The sequence below is a fragment of the Copidosoma floridanum genome, unplaced genomic scaffold, assembly GCF_036245765.1.
Source record: "Copidosoma floridanum isolate Cflo_tuat_1 unplaced genomic scaffold, Cflo_Japanese_pri ptg000021l, whole genome shotgun sequence".
Classification (NCBI taxonomy): Eukaryota; Metazoa; Arthropoda; class Insecta; order Hymenoptera; family Encyrtidae; genus Copidosoma; species Copidosoma floridanum.
Window position 1 is genome coordinate 6,818,839 of NW_028321898.1, and position 21,214 is coordinate 6,840,052.

A 21,214-nucleotide genomic window follows, 5' to 3' on the forward strand; every position below is an offset into this window, starting at 1 on the left:
AGATTTCTTACTACATGACTATAAGTATGAAAAAAATAAAAAGACGACACAGCTCGTACAGCAGACCGAAAAAAGTGTGCATCGTATAGTTACATTATCATTTAAGGAAGTACATTGCACGCATGGTGATTAGCGGTATCAGGCTCCATCGGCGTGAAAAATCTAGACAATACGCGGTAGTGCAACAAACCATCATATCTAAAAAAATATAGTTGTATTGTGCGTAACATCCATTTGTTGCATGCGTAGTAATTTGCGACAGATGCATAAAAAATCTGAAAAAAATACGTGGCAGTATAGTAGACTGCCAAACGTAAACAACTGTAGGTTATATTGTGTAAAACGTCAGTTTATAGCATGTATGCTGAAACGTATATTAGAAATTATATAAACTGCTCATCTTTAATGGTCTGTATATAATTTTTTGATTATAATAATTATACTCCATGAAGTCTCACAGATTTTGTATAAAAATAAGGGGTGTATTAACACAGCTTTTATCATTATATTGTTTTAGAATAGTTAAATATATGATATGTGACTGAAGATGTAAGCGATTAAATGACTCTCAAATGACATATAAAACTTAGAAGTTGTAATACAAAAATTAAATTATATTTTTTAATCGAAGCTAACCGTAAGAAAGAGGAGACGAAATATTTTTTTTTAGGTATTTAATAAGTAAAAATATCTATTTTTTGTTCTCAAGAAAGTATCACAAAGACTGTAAGGAAAAAAAAAAAAAAAAGATTAAAGCTCAAGCTTGATTGTTTCAGTTTTTAGTAATAAAGTAAATAAAATTTTTTTACGCTTTATTTTCTTATTTGTATCTCAAAACTCTTTCCATATTTTTCCAACAGAAAGGCAAACAATTTAAAAATATTGTTTTATATTTGAAAGTTAAAAATGCATGGAGTATGAACTAAATTGCTTTACAAAGTGTTGTTGTATTTTTGTCGTGTACTTAAAACAAAAAAAAAATCTTCCAGAGATAAGATATCTAACAACAAAATTTTTCTCATTCCTGTGTACCTCAGCTAAAGCTTTTCTCATTACTGTGTAATTATTCTCATTTGTGTATTTGCGATTAGAGTTTGGTGTAAGAGAACCCGTGTTACAAGTACATCTTTACTAACATCCGTGTGATTATTTGAAGATGATCACATCATAGTTATAATGTTTTTTACCTTCCATATCAATATAATTTTTTAGTAATTTTTGGTTTATTTTTTGGGGCAAACTTCCAAACACAACACAACACGTTTTTTATACAGCGGCGTTTCGTCGACTGAAGTGTCGACCTCTTTAGGCTTCATTAAAAAATTCAACAGTAAATTAATACAAAAACCAAGAAATCATAGACATAAATGCAAGCTCATTTTTACACAATTAAATCACAAGGTCAATGTATCGAAATTAGTGATGTGGTCAGTAACGTATATACTTGAAAAAACTTTTACCAGTGTGACTCAATGTGATAGGTCATCTTTCTTATTTATATTATTATCGTTTGACACTACATGGAGCATTTCACCTTTCATATAATTTGGCTCATTGTCTAATATTCTAATGTCATCCTATTTAAAGTATGATTGTTTAAAATTTGATCTACAGACCCCACAGATTCGGTTTTGTAATTTTTTAGAACGAAGTTCTTTATGTCGCGTTACTCGGGGGGATGGAATTTTAAAACCGACAGATTTTTTTTTTTTTGAATCAGAAATCTCTTCCTCTCAAGTTTTTCCCCTCACCCCGTCCCCCCTCACCAAGTGTTCTCTACACACTTCCCCTCTCCTCACTATATATGTATATCTGTCAACCGTGCCGTATTACTCTTCTGCACCACACCTTTACCCACCATTCCCCCTCACACTCCCAAGCAATTAATTTTTTAACAAATTTTAATTTTATTTCCCCACACTAATTTTTCTTTGACTTTGAATTTTTTTTTCTTTTACAATTCTAAAAAAAAAAAAAAAGAAAAAAAAAACATTTTCCAATAAAGAGATTTGAACCATCGACCTTCTGCATGTAAGTCCTGTTCCTTACCCGCTCTGCTACGAGCGCTGCCGATTATAGAAGTCGGTTTCTTGTACTTATCGTGTGATTCGTAACTATAACATTTCATTTTTAAATGTATTCACTGATAATACATTCAATTATGAATTTGTTTTATAAATTGTGTATTTGTTTTTTAAATAACACATCTAAAAAAAAAAAAAAAAAAGAAAAATTTAATTAGCATAAATATAGTTATGTAGATCAAATATAATAAGGCGCGTTATTACGCATTAAATATTTGTATTTTCATTAAACCTGAGGTTTTTTTGGCATTACAGTAATGCTAATAATTACTGTTATAAATGAAAAAAAGTAATGAAATTAAATATGAAAAAAAAAGAATGATATATGAAAAAAAAGGGAATGAAAAAAAAAAGATTAAATATGAAAATAAGAAAGAAATTAAATAAAGGAAATACAAAAAAATGAAAAAAATGTAATAAAATGAAATATAAAAAAAAAAATAAAACAAGAAATGAAAAAAAAAAAAAATAAAACAAGAAATAAAGAAAAAAAAAAAAATTAAAATAAAAAAAAACAACAACAAACCAGGGGGGATAAATGGGTCATGGGACCCACGGTAAGAATGAAGTTCTTTGAACATGACGAGTATAAAAACACAATTTCTCAGGTAACAAGGGGGTCGCCAGACCCATTGAAAGAACGAAGCTCTATAAACGTTAATACTGCATTCATGTAGTTCACTAAACAAAAACTTGATAAACGAATAAAAAAAAAATACAAAAAAATGAAAAAAATGTAATAAAATGAAATATAAAAAAAAAAATAAAACAAGAAATGAAAAAAAAAAAAAAATAAAACAAGAAATAAAGAAAAAAAAAAAAATTAAAATAAAAAAAAACAACAACAAACCAGGGGGGATAAATGGGTCATGGGACCCACGGTAAGAACGAAGTTCTTTGAACATGACGAGTATAAAAACACAATTTCTCAGGTAACAAGGGGGTCGCCAGACCCATTGAAAGAACGAAGCTCTATAAACGTTAATACTGCATTCATGTAGTTCACTAAACAAAAACTTGAACGTGAGAACGTCGTGCATAAATACAGTACTCACGAAGTTCAACCATCGTGAGTACTGAACTATTTTTTTTATTTTTTTTTTTTATTCGTTTATCAAGTTTTTGTTTAGTGAACTACATGAATGCAGTATTAACGTTTATAGAGCTTCGTTCTTCCAATGGGTCTGGCGACCCCCTTGTTACCTGAGAAATTGTGTTTTTATACTTGTCATGTTCAGAGAACTTCGTTCTTACCGTGGGTCCCATGACCCATTTATCTCCCCTGGTTTGTTGTTGTTTTTTTTTTATTTTAATTTTTTTTTTTTTTCTTTATTTCTTGTTTTATTTTATTTTTTTTTCATTTTTTGTTTTATTTTTTTTTTTATATTTTTTGTTCTATTCTGTTCTCTTTAAGTGCTTTTTTGTTTTACCATTATTTTTGCAGGACTGTTATTGCACGAAATTTCATATACCACGCTGGTGTTATCTAACTTTTATTGTTTTATCTTTTCCTAATTGTAAAATCTGATTTAATTTTTTCGTTATTTTGAGAGTAGTACTTACTAGGAATTTTTTAAAATATTGTTTTGTTTTTTTAAAAATGTTGAGTAAATATGGCAAACTAATAATATTGTTGTTGTGTCATGTTTGAAATGTACAATTTAAATATCCTTTAAAGAAAATAATTACTTGATTATGATAATTACATTAGTTTTTTATGCCAAACTTATCAAGTCAAGTCAAAGTTTTTTAAGTACTTAAATTTTAAACAACCTAACGCGCTTTAAGCAGTACTTCAAGGGGAGTATGAAAATTTGCCTAATTAGACTGATAGAATTAGACTTTTCAAAAAATTAATTCCTATAAGCGAATAAAAAATTGGATTAGCGAGATAAAAGTGGTAGAAATTGCTGCTACCAAAAAAGAACCTCTGAATTTGTCAGCAAAGTGCCCAAAAAAAATCGTAAAAGTGCTAAAATCACCTAAATCGCGAATAAATCGAAAACAGTAATGGATGGAAAAAAAAATTAATAAAAAAAAAAATGCGCCTTTCTAAGCTGTACAAAAGTAGCCTTGTTGAAATTAATTTCATTAAATAGTTTTTTTGCAAATTGCAAAAAACCGCACAATTGGCCGTTTTTTGAAAAATTCATAACTCAGTCCCATTTGGATATGAAGAGCTGAAAATTTAATACAATGTTTCTTTCGTAGTCCTTAACATATGCTCCAAATTTCAAGATGATACAATAAATAGTTTTTGCAAACCGTCGTGTTCAAGAAAAAATGGTCCCTTCGAAAAATGGCTCTAAAAAAGTTTTGAGACCACTTACGGCCATTTTTCAAACGTGCTGCTCTTCGTCAAGAGTTAGTGTTTGATATGCTAAAATTTCATAATCCCATCTTGTTTAGAAGTACTGTTAAAATTGCATCGAAAAACAGTGATTTTCGCAGGAGGCCGTCGGCAGTGCGTGGTGGGGCGAGCCGCCGAATTAGGCCACGCCCACTTTTTCGCTGAGCGCTCGGCGCACTTTCGAGCGTGTAGGTTTAAAATGACTATGCGTTGTATAACCAACGATATCTTCGGAATTAAGCATCAGAAATTGATGTTTTTTTTAAATCTGGGGTAGCTTTCAATAATATTGAGATTACGCGTATCGACATAATAATAAAAATAATAATAGTCATGGAAAAATGGTACTTCTGAAAATTCACGCTCAAAACCAAGTGCTCAGCGAAAAAGTGGGCGTGGCCTAATTCGGCGGCTCGCCCCACCACGCACTGCCGACGGCCTCCTGCGAAAATCACTGTTTTTCGATGCAATTTTAACAGTACTTCTAAACAAGATGGGATTATGAAATTTTAGCATATCAAACACTAACTCTTGACGAAGAGCAGCACGTTTGAAAAATGGCCGTAAGTGGTCTCAAAACTTTTTTAGAGCCATTTTTCGAAGGGACCATTTTTTCTTGAACACGACGGTTTGCAAAAACTATTTATTGTATCATCTTGAAATTTGGAGCATATGTTAAGGACTACGAAAGGAACATTGTATAAAATTTTCAGCTCTTCATATCAAAATGGGACTGAGTTATGAATTTTTCAAAAAATGGCCAAATTTGCGGTTTTTTGCATTTTGCAAAAAAAATATTTAATGAAATGAATTTTAACAAGGCTACTTTTATGCGGCTTGGAAAGGCGCATCTTTTTTGTATTTAACTTTTTTTTTTCATCTATTACTGTTTTCGATTTATTTACGATTTAGGTGATTTTCGCACTTTTTCCATTTACCTTTTTTATTTGCTTATAGGAATTAATTTTTTTTCAATGGTGTGAAATCTAATTCTATCAGTCTAAATATACTACATTATGCCACTAGTTTGTGTTCACGTCGTGTATTTTTTGCTTACATTGTTTTGTGACCGTTCAATCATTTGCTGCCTATTGGCAGAAAATTTTGTTTGTATCGTATTTGGTATGCATCAGAGAGAGAGAGAGAGAGAGAAAAAGAGAGAGAGAGAGAGAGGGAGAGAGAGAGCGTAGTCGAAAAAGAGAAACAACAAGAGAGAATAAACAGTGACAGGTTAAGTATAGGATAGTAAAGAGTTTAGCTAGACCGTATGGAAAAAAGTGGAGTGTTCAGTTAGGATAGAGAGTGAAATTGAACAAGAACGTGATCAGAGAGAGGTAGGACTTGAGCTGAGAGAGGATAAATAAGAAGAAAATAGAGTAGTGAACTAATTAGATCGAGGTGCAGATAGTGAGAGTATACGTAGAGTACAGGACAGAAAAGAGACAGTTGGAACAGTAGGTGAAATTGCTGAAAATTGGTTATGTAGACAAGCTATCGCCGAGACTGGGATAGCTTCGAGAAACCGGAGTTTGATAGTAAGAGTACAGAGAAGATAGGTGCTATAAAATAGTACAGAAAAGAAAAGAGTGTTAAGTGCAATCTAAGTGAGTGGGTGTGTATGTGTGCAGATGGGTGTTAGGGGAGATAGAGGAAAGGGTCGGCTAGTGTAAATGTACGTATGATTAAAGCGAGAATTAGAGTCATGACAACGACTGCCATTTTTGGCCATTTATGACGTTCATACGAGAAATATAGTATCAGGTGCGTGTGTGAGATTCGGACATATGTAATTAAGTACACGTTATTGACGCCGAAGCTAACAAAAATACTGTGACGGAAAGAAGTGTGTCGATAAGGAGGGGCCGGGCTAACGTGCAGTAAATATACAAACATGCCTATTCATAAGTCAGTAAATAAGTGTATTAACGCAGAATTGTGATGGGATGTATAAATAAAGTGTGTCGGCATTCAAAGCCCCGTGCTGATCTTTTTATTAATTCCTTCACAGGAGTTCCTGGGGTTTTTAAACTGGATACCTGAGATGGACCCTCTGGAGAAGAGAATCGAGTAAGAGGGGACGAGGTAAATGTACTAAGTACTTTCTAAATTTCACGCAGCACACTGAGTACTTTTTCAATTTTTTGATTTAAAAAAAAAACATTGTTACATGAGCTCATAAAAATCATAGTTAGTATACAAAAGCACTAAAAGCCCCCGTCTCGGCTTCTCCCGAGACTCACTAAATAGATCACCGTAGAGTGTTGACACGTAATGTAAAACGTTTTTAGTTATAAATTTTACAACTATTTTTGATACTTCTCAGAATAAAAAAATGTCTTGTTAAAAACGGTTTTGTTTGGAATCCATGCAGTTTATTTGCGATTACCATTGCTAATTACCAGAGCAACAACGTCCTGGAACTAATTATCTCTGGTTTTTATCGCCACAATAAAAGCGAATACATATTTTCCTACCTATTTAAAAATCTAGAAGATTGAAGTGAAAACTGGTATCACGGCTATAATAAAAAGCTGATATCTCAAGTAATAGATTCTACATTTGTCGATTTTAATGCTGCTGTTTTAATCTGAATAAATGTTCTGCGTCAGTTCCCTAACACCTAAAATTGGAAACATTTAAAGTTTTCCTTCTATTTTCTCTCTTACGACGATAGGCATCGTTAAACCTTTTTTAAGCCCTAAAGGCTGTTTTATGTCAACTTTGTTAGGTTGGAGTGTATTTGTTGGCAGGATATTTCGACGTTTGATGGCTCTAAAAAGGACAAGTGAGCTAAACTCTTTATAGACTAAACTTTCCAGCAAACGTGACTGCCTAGATACCTGAGGGTGATACTTTTTAGCCTGCTGTTGTAGCACTAGACTTAATGGGAGAAAACAAAGTCTGAAGCGTTGAAGCTAGTTGTAGAGCTAATTTCTCCTGGTGTTACTCTGGAGATGTTAGTGTCCAAAGCACCTTTTTTTGCTGAGCTCAGTCAGTTTATTGATCTAAGGGAGGGAGATTGGTTCGAAATGTTTGCTTGTTAATGACTGTCCCGTTTGCTCAAGCTTATTTTTGAACTGAAACTTCTTATGTTGGGCCGTGAACAGCCGCGTGAGGGGAAATGCGTTTTGAAAAAACGTAGCCACCAACCCTGCGGCCCAAGCCCTCTCTTAAATCTCCTCTCTTGTAGGTACACTTTCTCCCGCTCCGTCTTTCTCTTTCGCAGCGTGCGCCACTCTACTGTCTGCCGTTTCGTCTCTCTTTCTTTCCCATGTACTGATGTACGCCGTTTGCTCGCTTCCCCTCAGGCTGGTACTGTACCTACATTATAGCTATGTAAGTATGTATTTTTGTGCGCTATGACTAAATAATAAACTGATCTCGCTGAGGTATAGGTATGGAGAAAAGAGAAAAGAAGAGAAAAACAACAACTTAATCTATGCTAGAGGCAAAGTATACGTATGTATTTTGTATACATATATCCGTGTTGTACGTCCTGGTCATTACATACAGGTTAGTCCCTATACATGTATGTAAGAAAAACGTGCATGAAGTATTTAATACGTATGATATACGACAATCTTACCTTTAAAAACAAGAAAATAGCTATATGTCTATTGTTTTCCTTAATCTCAATCAGAAACAGTGAACTATTTTACTTTTATGGTAGCCAAAATTTTAAAAAATTTTTAGGATACAATGATTCCAACAAGACATGTATGTATCATATCATATCAAATGCATGAAAAAAAATTTTAAATGGAAGGAATTTTTGTCCCGCGTAACTGGACAAAACTACCTTTTTTGGCGTAGTATGGTAAAAATTTTTGTTTCGTTCTGCATTACATGACGAACAATAATTGTACGTATATAAATACATATTTATATCATAGCAAACATGAAAGTATTTAGAATGCGTAAATACGTGAATTACGTACGCGCGTGCTCGTATACTTAATAATAATAAAATTTTTACCATTTTAATATCGAATTCTTAAAGATCTAATAATATTAGGTGTAATGAGTTTCTATTATACCAAGTTTAATAACATTTGAGTTTGAAGTCTTACTTCTGCCTGGGGTTCCGAAACCCACACCTGGTTTTTTTTTATAGCTTCACTGTTAGGTTTAACCAACTCACACCTCGGAAAGGATCGGTGCTTACTGGTTGAATGTTTAGAGTAGAGAGGATATTGTAGGGTCGTTGGTGGCCGAGGTTCCCAGTCTCGCAACAGACAGCTCTGCTGGTGATGTCTGCGAGAGAATAACTGACTCGTTTTAATAGTGGCCAGCTTTATATAGTCTTTTACTCGACAAATCGTTGCCGGAAATGGTAGTTAAAAATGCCATTTCTGTAGGTATACTGTTGGGACGACCACTCAGAAGAAGGCCGTTGTGGCTACCTGAAATTCTCAGGGTTGTTTTTCCTGGCTTGCTGTTGTCGCAAAATCTGCTTTGATAGCCCCAGGATGGTTAGAAGAAAGACCAATGAAACCCCAAAATCCTAAAGCTGATTGTGCTCTAGCTAGACACGTCTCCTGGAATTTCGCCGGAGACGTTAATATTCTGAACACTTTTTTGTTGGTCGCACTCGTCAATCTTTCGTTTGGGATGGAGTTTGACATAAATCGCTTGTCTATTAAAGAACAGTGTTGTCAGCGGTAGCCAGGATATCCAGCTGCACGACTTCCAGCTCTATACTTCATGTACTGCCAATGATTGACTGTAGTATTCAGTAATTTTTTCGGGGAAATAATAACCAGATTTACTTAAGGTGGCTCCTCACTAAATCAAAACACTGGAGTATTAAATGATATTTTAAAGGATGATTCTTGAAGGTGCAAGGAGTCTTTTCCCAAAATTTTAGACCTCGTCACCACCAAAATTGTTAAAAAAAACTAACTGGAAAATAGACTCTGTAACATAGCCTCTTATGGAGGGTCGTCAAATTGGTGGCGCAGGTTGCATGATATCTCAGCAAAGATACTGTAGTTCTTAATAGAAAACTATGTAGCAGATAGAAGAAATCAGAATCTTTCCAACGACATTCAGGTACTTGGACATTACCATGGGTTTTATAGGATATTTTGTAAAAATAGTAGATAACTGTGCAAGTCACGGAACAGATGAAAAGTGTGGGGCGTCTGCTACACCGAAGAGCGGTAGCCCGCGTAGTTTGAATTGGTCAGAAAGTTGTACGTTAAATAAATAGGAGTTGTGGGAATCGTAATTATAATAAAAATAAATGAGACGCTGAACTAAGAAAATAATTTAATGCGGGGCTGACTTATGTACTTTTTTGACTAATAGATGAAATTAATAGAATATGTCACGATAAAGTTAGGACACGGTTGTATTTACTCGTCACTAATAAATAACTTGTAGATTTTTTCTAAAGTTTTTTTGTCTTTGGTCACCCGTGGCTTATTATTAGGTACTTATCGTCAGCTTAGTATTATTTACATACAAGGGTTATGTTGTCAGATTTGTATACCTACGTCTGCTCGGGTCACTGTATTGTACGATATAGGTCAACGGTGTAGATGTGACTAAACTTTTTTTGAAGGGACTATAGGTACCTATCCATTTTTAGTCAAGAACCTCCACAGCCAATGAAAAGCTGTGTTGCAGTATGCTTACTCTTCTTGTGGGATTTATAGTGAGGAGCCACCTTAATTCTATTGCAGATAGCTTCGATGTTACTTCTACGCCACCTAGTGGATCCTCTTGAACTGAAGTGAAAAGCTAGCGTGTTTTTGCAAAAGTTTAAGCTTATTTTTTGCAACTGTTATCAATTTTTTCAAGATATAAACTGTACTAAAACTTTCTCGAAAGTGTCAAGAATCAGTATGCAAAATTTCATCAAGATTGGTTGAGCAGTCATCGTGGCTGGCGATTACAACGGCTTTAGCGACTTTCCTGTATATATTAGCTAGATTTACATTATGATTAGTAAGATTTACATTAAATATGTGGCTAGTGACATCTATTATGTGGCATAAACACTATGAATACAAGATGATATGTATATGTCCTTTGTACAGTGATTCAGGAAAGGCAGACAGAACATGGCCGTTGGTGCGCATGCACGCTATTGTTGAATCTCTCTATACAATGAGAGAGGAGATCTTGTAATCTTGATTAATCTTTATGTTTATGGTTCAATATATTAATTTAAGTATTAACAAGTTTAATATTATTGATCCACTACCTCCTAGCATATTTATTTAACAGTGTGGATAGACGCACTTGAATATCTTAATTATAAAAGAAGATGTATACATACCGAGATGCGCACTGAAGTTTCTGACAGGTTGCAAACTTTTCACCGTCGTAGCCAATGCTAGCAACGACTTTTTCCTCATGCAGATGGCACTGTTTTAAATTACTGCACGAATAGAATACGTGACTTGTCAAGTAAAACGGACAGTACTGTGGTAATTAGTCATTCACTAATCTGTAATTTGATGTATCATTTTATTTATGGTTTGTTATGATTTCTTTTGAACATTTTAATTCTTAGAATTGTCTGTCAGAATCAGCCATGTAAGCAGTTCCAGTCACTATTTGACATTGCAGAGAATATGACTAGAGTGTTTAATGGTGGCAAAGCTAGTTTGGTACTAGCTTTAGTAATAAAGGCGTTCCAGAACTAGTAAGGATACATTTAAGCTTTCGAAGAGATTCACTAATACCTTCTTCTAATCAGCAAAGTTTAAAATCACTTTTTGTTAAGGGCAATCTGGAGATACTTAAAGTAGCCTGCCTTATTAATAACGTTACTTTAATTGTTCAGCTTTATAACATTATTTATTCAGCAGTCAGCTATTTAATCGAAAATGGTTGAGGATTTGTGGTGAAAAGTGAAAAATCAGATTATGAACGAATAAGGTGTGATTTTTTTTTCCCTTTTTGTTTTATATATTTTAACATATCTCGCCAAAACCAAGCTGTATTTATTTCTTGTAAATTAAAAAATGTAAGTCTATTTTTCCTTTTTTTCCCTTAAATTATGTAGAGTAAATTACTGACGCAAATAACATCACCTAACCGAATTAGACATAAGAAATTACTTTGCAAAAATGAGTTTCCTACTCTACCGATCAATAGATGTTTTACTGAGTTTACAACAATCAATTTATTTGGAATATTTACATGTCAGAAAAAAATAGTAGACACAAATTTATGAATCCACAAGGAACAAATGTTTCTTAATTCCGGCGGGATTTATAAAATAACGAAGAAGAAAAATGAAAAATCTGATTACACTTCATCATTCAAACATCTTATTTTTCAGTTTCTGCCTCGAGTTCTCAAGCAATTTTACCAAGTGTGGGCTTGACTTATTTTTTAAAGTATCAAAAATGTTCGTCTGCTCTTATTAATTCGATAAAATAGCTGTCTAGTGAATAAAAAATGTTATCAAGCTATACAATTAAAGTAACCTGAATAATAAAGTAAGAAACTTCAACTATCTTGAATCACCCTTAAATTGATTATGTTTTTTTGCCACAGTATCTTGCTATCTTTTATGATTAACTAAATGCCTTGGTGGTCGTTTGTGCAAGAGATATTAGATCACAAGTAACTATTCATTGCAATACTTTTTTCATTTGACAAGTCATTTATAATGTACATTTATTCAAATATTATAATATACATTACTCCTAACTTAATGATTTTTCAAGTCTCCATTGATTATTTCGTTATAAATGACTTGACGAAAACGACAAATATTGCAATAAATAGTTACCAAACTACTTGTAAATCTATATTTGTTTCCATTGTAGTTTTTGTTACTATTTTTACAAATTCTACTATTTAGATTTTTCTCTCGCAACCGTTGGAATAACTGCAAATTTGATCTGATGGTATGACCAGCAAAAATAAAAATTATCTAACCCACTTTGCTACGAAGTACTATGTCAGCAAAGGAATGGCTTTGGGCACACATAAGTAACCATACATGTATCACATGGAGGGAGAAAGTAGAAGTAGGGTAACTGGGGTGGAGAGTCTTTTAAGCTGTATTCTAGCTCTGCTAGCCTATAGATAACTTATCTCTTTATTAACATTGGTATTAAATTCAAATCAATTTTACAAATTACACGCATTCTCATAATGTCATACAGTAAACAACGCACTTTATAGCATGAATTTTTAAAATTACCTTGGCAAGTTTTGTATAAAAAGTTTGTTTAACGTTCTTAAAATTTTATCATCGTACATATGCTTAATCTTTGAAAAAACCAAAATGAAAAAAATTGGTTAATGTAGTTTTATTTTATAGAAGGCGTAGAAATCTGTAGGTCAAAATTTTATATACATACAGCTTTAGTACAAATACAAGGAAAGAATAGTAATACATTATACAAGTACATGCATTTCTTGGTACATGATTACGATCAGCAGAAATTGAAAGATAGAATACTTTTAAAAAATGATAACTTTCAGGCTCTTGGCTTGTCTGGACAAAAGTTACTGGGAATCCCTATTGTTGTACAACACACTCAAGCAGAAAAAAATCGAATGGGTAACTCTATGCCAAATCTGATGCCTAAAGGTCAAACTGGGCCAATGAGATTATATGTTGGATCACTACATTTTAATATCACTGAAGATATGCTGCGAGGTATATTTGAACCATTTGGTAAGATCGAAAGCATACAGCTTATTATGGATCCTGAAACTGGCCGAAGTAAAGGATATGGATTTTTAACGGTAATGAGAAATATGTTGCTAAAATGATTTTAAAACTTCCATTTATTTTACATAGAATATTTTTATAATGTTAAATGAACAAACTTTTAGAAAACGAAGTAGAAAGTAAAACATGGAAATTATTTTTTTTTATGCAACACAAACATTTGCTCAGATAAGTATGCACAGGAAATGCTTGCTACATTCAGCTTTTTTAAATTTAAATTACATGGTTGAAATTAATATTCAGAAAATTTGAAAATATGTGTCTACACAAAACATGTATGAGCCAAAATTTAAAATTATTACTACGAAGCTTTTTTAACCCCCTTCCAAATTATTAGTTTAATTAGTAATTAATAAATTATGAATAAGTCAAATGGCTATGTAACGCAAAATATGGGTTCTAAAGGGTAAATTTTTCTTTGATTATTCTTTTTTTCCGATTCATTTTGCAGCTGAATGATAAAATCTACCGCATTTAGTATTTTCAACCGGATTTTTACAGCTCTTGAAGCTCAAGGTTAGCTTAAGTTAATTACTAGCTTTTGTTACTTATCTAAATTCTTATAGTAGTTTATAAAGTACTTTCTTGTGGCTAAGATATCCATAATAGATATTTTTTGTACTGAAAGTAGTTTTGACAATAATTAAAAATGTAGATAAGGTTTCTTTCAAGTAGCATCCGTAGTAATATATACATAGTTAATTATCGCCAGCAAAGGCTAGTAGCTTAGTGCAATAAGTCGACTATTACAGAAACGTGTTCAATTGAAGTAATAAACAGCTCTTCACCATCTTAGAAGTGTATACGGACTCATAGCAATAATGCTATTTGATAGAAAGGAAACGTAAACCAAACCACGCTCAGTAAACTTTTTGAAAAAGCAAATTTGAAATTCTGCCTGTTTATTCTACTTGTAATTTCTTTCTTCTGCCTTAAATACATCCTCCTTACTAATCCTTCTATTGATTTTATAAAAAAATTTTCAAAAATTTATTAAATTTTTTATGGTTTAAGTACATTTTTATTTTAATCAGAAAACAGGGGGTTTCAGAGTTCGTGTTATTTTTCTAGTCCAAAGTTTCTAGCACGGCTTCAGGTCATAGTTTAATTTGATCCAGTGACTGTGCTGGAATTAGCCTAATAGCTCTCAATAAAGTTTTGGGCTCATTTGTTATAAAACGATCGATTTAGTGCACATTTTCATGAGGTCAACTGTTAGAGGAAGAAGTTACCTAGCGTTGCGTGCTCAAGTACAAAAATTTTTTGCAAGCTACGTTTATTTACCGGTTTAAGAGAGCAAAAATGTACAGCAACTTAAAGACTAACTGAGAGGGGTGAATCAGCAGCAGTATTAGGTGTGGAGTTAGTATTTCTAAGTGCGTACATGTATGTTTGGCTTTTGTTTAATTAAAAAGTCTTGCATACATATTTACAGTTATATTTTATAACATTTTTCTATTCATAGTTCTGTTCATTATTTCTTCTCGTATTTCCGGCTCGTGATTGGTAAATAGCGTATTATAAATAGAACTACAAATATTTTAAAGTAGTGATACTTTTATTGTGAAGTAAAGTGTATAAATTTATTAACAAGACTCAATTTGTAAGTAAATATAATAAAAGTGCTGTAATTTTGTTTCTACTGCGTTGTCTCGTAATTTTTTAATTAATGCGCCTAGTCTCTAATATTATCGTAACTTAAATATTCCATTTAAGAGTGAAAATTACGAATAAAAAAATTAGTTTAACTTGTTTCAATGTTAACGCAGATCGTTAGTTTGGAAAAAATGCGCCACGAGTTAGTTGATTCATGATGAGATGGTGCGTAAAAAAATGCACGTGTTGTGGCGATCTTCGTGAATTGTTAACCTAAAAGAAAAATAGAAACTCGAATTCTTGCATAATGTGGAGCTCAGGCTTGTTATTTTGAACTGTAATGCAAGTGACCTATAAAATTTATAGTTGTGATTATCACGATAAATTTTATTCTAGAAATGCGCGTACCAGCTCTACCACGATATTCACAAGCTACGTGTAACTTCAAATAACGACTTCATCTGAAAAGAATGTTTTTATCCAAAGCTTAAATAAGGACGTAATTAGAGTACTTCATGCCGTCAGCAAAAATCATACGATGTGATAGATCAAAGATATTTAATATTTTAAGCAGATAATGTGCCACTAAATCGTATACAGTAATAACAAAAATATATGAATTTTCAAACATCTTTGGTTTTAGAGTGAAAAAAGAGGCTGCCTGATTTTAATTTTTAGCTCGAAAAGACGCTAGCAAAAGGGAAAAAAAGTAAATATTTGCACGCTTCAAATGCTTACACATGGAAAAAACTTTTGAACGTACAGAGCCCAGTTACGCAGGCTAGATAAGTTCAAATCGCTTTGAACTACTACTGCACAAGGGTACAGGCCGCCTTGACTCAAAGATCGAGTCACACGAGTTCAAAACAGCGTTCAACTGAGACTGCACAACCATGCGCGCCGCGTAGCCTGTAGTTTGGGCTTGTACAGTACGGCATAGTATTGAACTGCAGAAGCTCGAGGGGGGGCTACCTGAGCCCGACGGTTGTGCTCTCACAGCACTATGTCCAGGCTCAGCGAGCTCAGTGCTTCTCCGAGCTCTCTCTCACCGAATTCTGAGCTATCAGCAGACAACTTTTGGGCTTCAATGGATACAGCCGTTCATTATATAGAACGCGAACAGGTAAATGAGTTAAAACTTATATTTTAAATACATACATACCTGTGAATAATTTCATGAAACTTACTTAACCTTTATGTAACTCATTAATTTAGTATAAAATGTTTAGGGTTAATTATAACATTTTGACCGTACAAATAACTAAGAATGGTCATTTTAAAAATGAGTAACACAATTTTTTCCAGTATACTCATTTTTAAAATGACCGTTCTTAGTTATTTGTACGGTCAAAATGTTATAATTAACCCTAAACATTTTATACTAAATTAATGAGTTACATAAAGGTTAAGTAAGTTTCATGAAATTATTCACAGGTATGTATGTATTTAAAATATAAGTTTTAACTCATTTATCTGTTCGCGTTCTATATAATGAACGGCTGTATTCATTGAAGCCCAAAAGTTGTCTGCTGATAGCTCAAAATTCGGTGAGAGAGAGCTCGGAGAAGCACTGAGCTCGCTGAGCCTGGACATAGTGCTGTGAGAGCACAACCGTCGGGCTCAGGTAGCCCCCCCTCGAGCTTCTGCAGTTCAATACTATGCCGTACTGTACAAGCCCAAACTACAGGCTACGCGGCGCGCATGGTTGTGCAGTCTCAGTTGAACGCTATTTTGAACTCGTGTGACTCGATCTTCGAGTCAAGGCGGCCTGTACACTTGTGCAGTAGGAGTTCAATGCGATTTAAACTTCTCAAGCCTGCGTAACTGGGCTCTGTACGTTCAAAATTTTTTTCCGTGCAGTTTTAGGCGTCAAGAAACTAACGTAGAACAGTATCGAGATTGAAACAGTAGCGTCAGTATCGATGAATAAAGAATCCATTAAGTCAGAAACCAGCTTATTGTTATAACCGTGATGGTAATCATTTGAATTTTCTAGCTTTTCAAATAAGTAGAATAATAAGTATTTATTTTTATTGTGGTGCTAAAAAATAAAGAAATTATGCTTCAGGATCTTGTTGCTCTGGTTATAGTGTTGAGATTGAAAAATAAAATTTTTGAAGTATAAATTTTCTGTCAGTCTTACATATTTAAAGTTACAACAAATTGCCCTTTCCATTTGATGTAACATGAGAACGTGCAAATCAACAGCTCTTTGGGGCCAACAACTATTTTATAGAGTAAGAAAGGAAGAGTACTTTTCAGCATCATTATATTTTTCAAAACTTTCTTATAGCTTATTATTTGACGATAACTGCATTCGAAACAAAAATTTGTAATTAGATTTACGTGTTGTCACACTACTGTGCTCCACTCACTGAATCTCGGGTGAAGCTAAGACGAGGCTGCTAGTAAGCTTATGAAAATTAAATACCCACTAGATATATGCTTCAGGCTAATATCATTTTAAAATTCAGCAAGATGCATCTCTCAAGCTCCAAATTCCTTGAATTTTAAGTATTTTGTTGCTTCAAGCTTTTAACCATCGAATTCAGAATATATATTTTAAGTTTCTTTGCTCTGATTCAAAAAGAGACTTATTAATGCCAGTAGATAGAATGTTTAGATTCATTGGTATTTAGTCCTTTTGTTTTGCTGCTGCAAGTGCTATCCTAACGGTTACTTACTTCTTTTTTTAAATTATTTTGCATAAATTGTATAAACAAAAACCTTATTTAAATGGACAATATGAGGGACAGGGGTATACTTGGTGCAGTAAAAGTAACAGCTTATAAAATCAATTACTTGCAACTTGGATACTTAGAAAAAAAAGTTTAAAACAAAAATCAATTTATATTTTTTAATCTTCTCGGGTGAGTATAATGGGCAAATATACCCACGATGGGTATTCTCTTCGTTTTGGCCCGATCCGAGCAGTACAAGAAAATGTCTCAGTAGAGATTTTTTCTCAAGCTATTTTCGTATATGTTTATTACAAAACTTATACATTCGTTCTCTTTTACATCTATTTAATTTTGTACTTTACATAAATTTCTATTGTATATTAATTCTTGTTCGTTTTTCTGTGTTAACGATTATTTATTTTAATTTTTTGATAACAATGTCGTTCTTATTTAATCTCATACTTCTGGTTAGTTGATTTGCTTCCCTAATCAATTAAGAAAGTAATTTATCTTTCTTGCATTATAAATTCATTCATCATAACTTTTTTTGTACATAAAAAATTTTCTCAAACTATCCTAATTTGAATTCAATTTTTGTTTTTAATTCAATGCTGATATTCTCTACATATTTTAAGCGTTGATGTCTGTTAAGGTACAAAAATCTACTCCAAACCCACATAAATAATAATATAACTGCATCCTCAGTAATTTCTTTGTTTCCTCATAACTTAATTAATCAAACCAGCTTAAGCCCATAATTTGGCACAAACATCAAGCTTACCATTTAGTATGCATAAACCAGAATTATAAAAATGCAAAATTATTGAGCGCACTTCGCTTTTTTTATTAAAATGAAGGAAGTAAAAATAATTGAAAACACAGAGCTTTTCGTATTTAAATGGCACTGTTATTTAGATTTTCTGAAAACTTCAATTGGCTTATCGTTGGTGATTAGAAGCCTCTATTCCCTGGAGTTGTGTCATAAATTTTCCAATTTTCCCATTGTACATGGGTTGAATAGGTATCAGTGTTTGTTTGTATAATAGAAATGAAACTAAATTCTTGTAAAATAAACTTGTGTAAAGGTTGTGTGCAACTAAAAAATTTAGCCTGGTACTTGACAAAAAATATATATCATATCAAAAGCCCATGGTTTCGAACAATATTAAAAAACGTTCAAGAAAAATAAATTATAATTTTAGTTCCAAATGATAATTTAAATTTACTAAAGATTTTTGTAATATTATCTTGTAATAGTATATATAGATATATGTGCAATGATCGAATCGATAGGCTTAGCCTTACCTCGATAGTGCGTAAACATTTACTCGACGCAACACGCACTTGATAGGTATAAACAGCAAAGACTGCCAGGGGGGTATGGTGGTACCAATGTTGCTGCACGAGACTTTAAAAATCGCTAACTCTTTGGCGTGCAGCATGAAGTCATGCAAAAATGTAGCAAAAGCAGCTGCTAAGGCATCGATAGTTCTAAGCAATAAATTCAGACGGATGGTGGAGACGAAGACCTCAAATTCGAGTGCAGTGCATATGCATATGGTAAAGGCCCACGTGTGCAATGATGTACGCGTAGCGTGCCCGATTTATAGGCTCGAAACCGGTACATGCAAACCAACAGCAACATACAGGATGGTCAGCAATACAGTTTACGTCAGAAACAGGCAGAGAAAGTATATCCAGCTTGGACGCAAGGTGGGCCAGGCGACGATGATAAGGCGTCGCGTTGGGCGACGAAAATGCCGTATCAAGCGTCAAAATTTCAAGCTATGTAGTAATGCTAAGCTTCGGTTGAGCTGCTTAACGTTGATAAGGCGGTAATGGCAGGCGAAATGGCTCACCGTGATTGAAATACTGCAAGAAATGCCCAGTGAGATAAATCTCCAAATCGACAGAGAAGATCACGTAGGTTAAAAAATTTGTAGTACTTATGTCTCTTATATAAAAACAAGTTGGTTGAAGTTTTGCCAACATGAATTAAAACTTATTACATGAAGTTTTTGTTTATACAATCAAGGGTATGCATAATTTACCATTTCGGAATCAATACACTATGGACCAAAGAAATTTTGGAAGTAGCATATACTAATTTAGATGAACCTAACAACAGTATGAATATATTACATTGAACGAGAAAAATGTATTCCAACTTTTATTTATTATTAAAGTAAAATTACTATAGTAAATCTAATTAAATCAGAAGAAAACGTTGATGATTGTTAAATATTTTCTTATTAATGAAGTTAAAAATATTATGCCGAAAAGAATTGGACGTTAACGTGCCACAATGTTAATGTATAGATAAATCAGAAAGTTTTTAATTTAGTAATGGAGAATAAAAATTTTGAATACACTTCCACTTTATAAACACATACTGAACAGTACGGCTGAGAGATGTAACAGAATTGTAATGAACATTTCTAATGTTTATATACTGAAATAAATGTAAATAGAAGGTTTTAACCGCAAGTTGTATATGCAGCAGCTTATTGAATTGGAATGATACTTGCTAATACTGTTAAATATGAAATACCATTTGAACTGTTGTTTGATATTAAAACTAATGTAAATTTCTTAAAAAATCAGGAGACAATTTTTTTTATTCTTAATATATATTCAAAGGCAAATAAGAATGATGATTGTTGTACTAGCAATATTCTAGTTCCTTTATAAATTTCTTACATTAATTCTCTAAGTTACCATGCACAGTCTACACTACATTTTTATAAATCTTTATTAAAGATGTTTTTATACAACGTTAAAATTTTACACATTATTTCTTTATCTATTTCTTATATTTTAACACAAAAAATAAAAAGGAAAAAAAATGTATTTAGTATAACTGAAAAGAACCAAAGACAATAGAGCCGTCAAGTCTTTCGATGCAGGAGAGCTGCAGTGTGCGGTGATGTATACAGCTCACACACAGCTGTAAGTATAGCAAAAACGTACGTACTTCTATTCTTCTGGCCTCAAATTATTAGGTAATATGGTCCAAAGGCTACCGAGGTGTTAACTCATATCTGCTAATAAAAGTCATCTACATCACACTATCAGTCTTGTATTGGTTAAATCATAACCTTATTTGCGATTTTCTTAAGACTTGTTACATGATTATTTCACAGTGAGCTGTCGTAAAAAAAGCGCACAAAACTTGTGCGCTCAATGAATACACACTTTTTACGAATAAAAAATAAGTTACATGGACTTATCGCAAGTTATATCATGTTATAAACAAAAAATTTTAGTTTCCGTGTACAGGAATTAGTCAAAATGGTCTTATTACCGTTTGATATCTCCTGTAATTACAGGATGTATACTGTTTGAACTACTATCAGGTAGGGCACATTAAAATAGGTTATCTCATCATCTCCAACTTCATTTTATTATCGACTAAGTTATTCTTACAGAAATATAGTTGGATACTTAAATACTGATAGCATAATAATAACTTTAAGGTTAATTGCTAGAGAAAATTTTAAGGTATCAGTGAGTTAGGTTACGTTGTTTCTCTTATTTTAACAGATGAGAATTAAATTTAAAAATGCTATGTTGACAAATTAAATCTATTTTTATTATATTTAACGTGAGTTTACAAGATTCTCATAAAATCTAGTAAATCAGATAGTACAAGTGATCAAAGAGAGCCGAAAAAAGTGTTAAGCCAACGTATGGTGATAAGAAAATCAGTCCAAAAACTGTGTATAAAAGTCATGGAATGAATATTCTTTATTCTTTAGAAATAGTTAATACATGTAAGGCGTTCATTTAATCCATA

General features: G+C 32.8%; 1 protein-coding gene across 2 annotated transcripts in view; it reads left to right on the top strand.

The window, feature by feature from the left end:
* Positions 1-21,214, top strand: part of Caper (RNA-binding protein 39-like protein Caper) — a 498,386-nt gene that overhangs the window by 294,262 nt on the left and 182,910 nt on the right. For both annotated transcript variants that reach the window (XM_089594184.1, XM_089594185.1), the window contains exon 6: positions 12,889-13,155. In XM_089594184.1, coding sequence (XP_089450310.1) covers positions 12,889-13,155 — 267 coding nt within the window. The remainder of the gene's footprint in view (positions 1-12,888; positions 13,156-21,214) is intronic.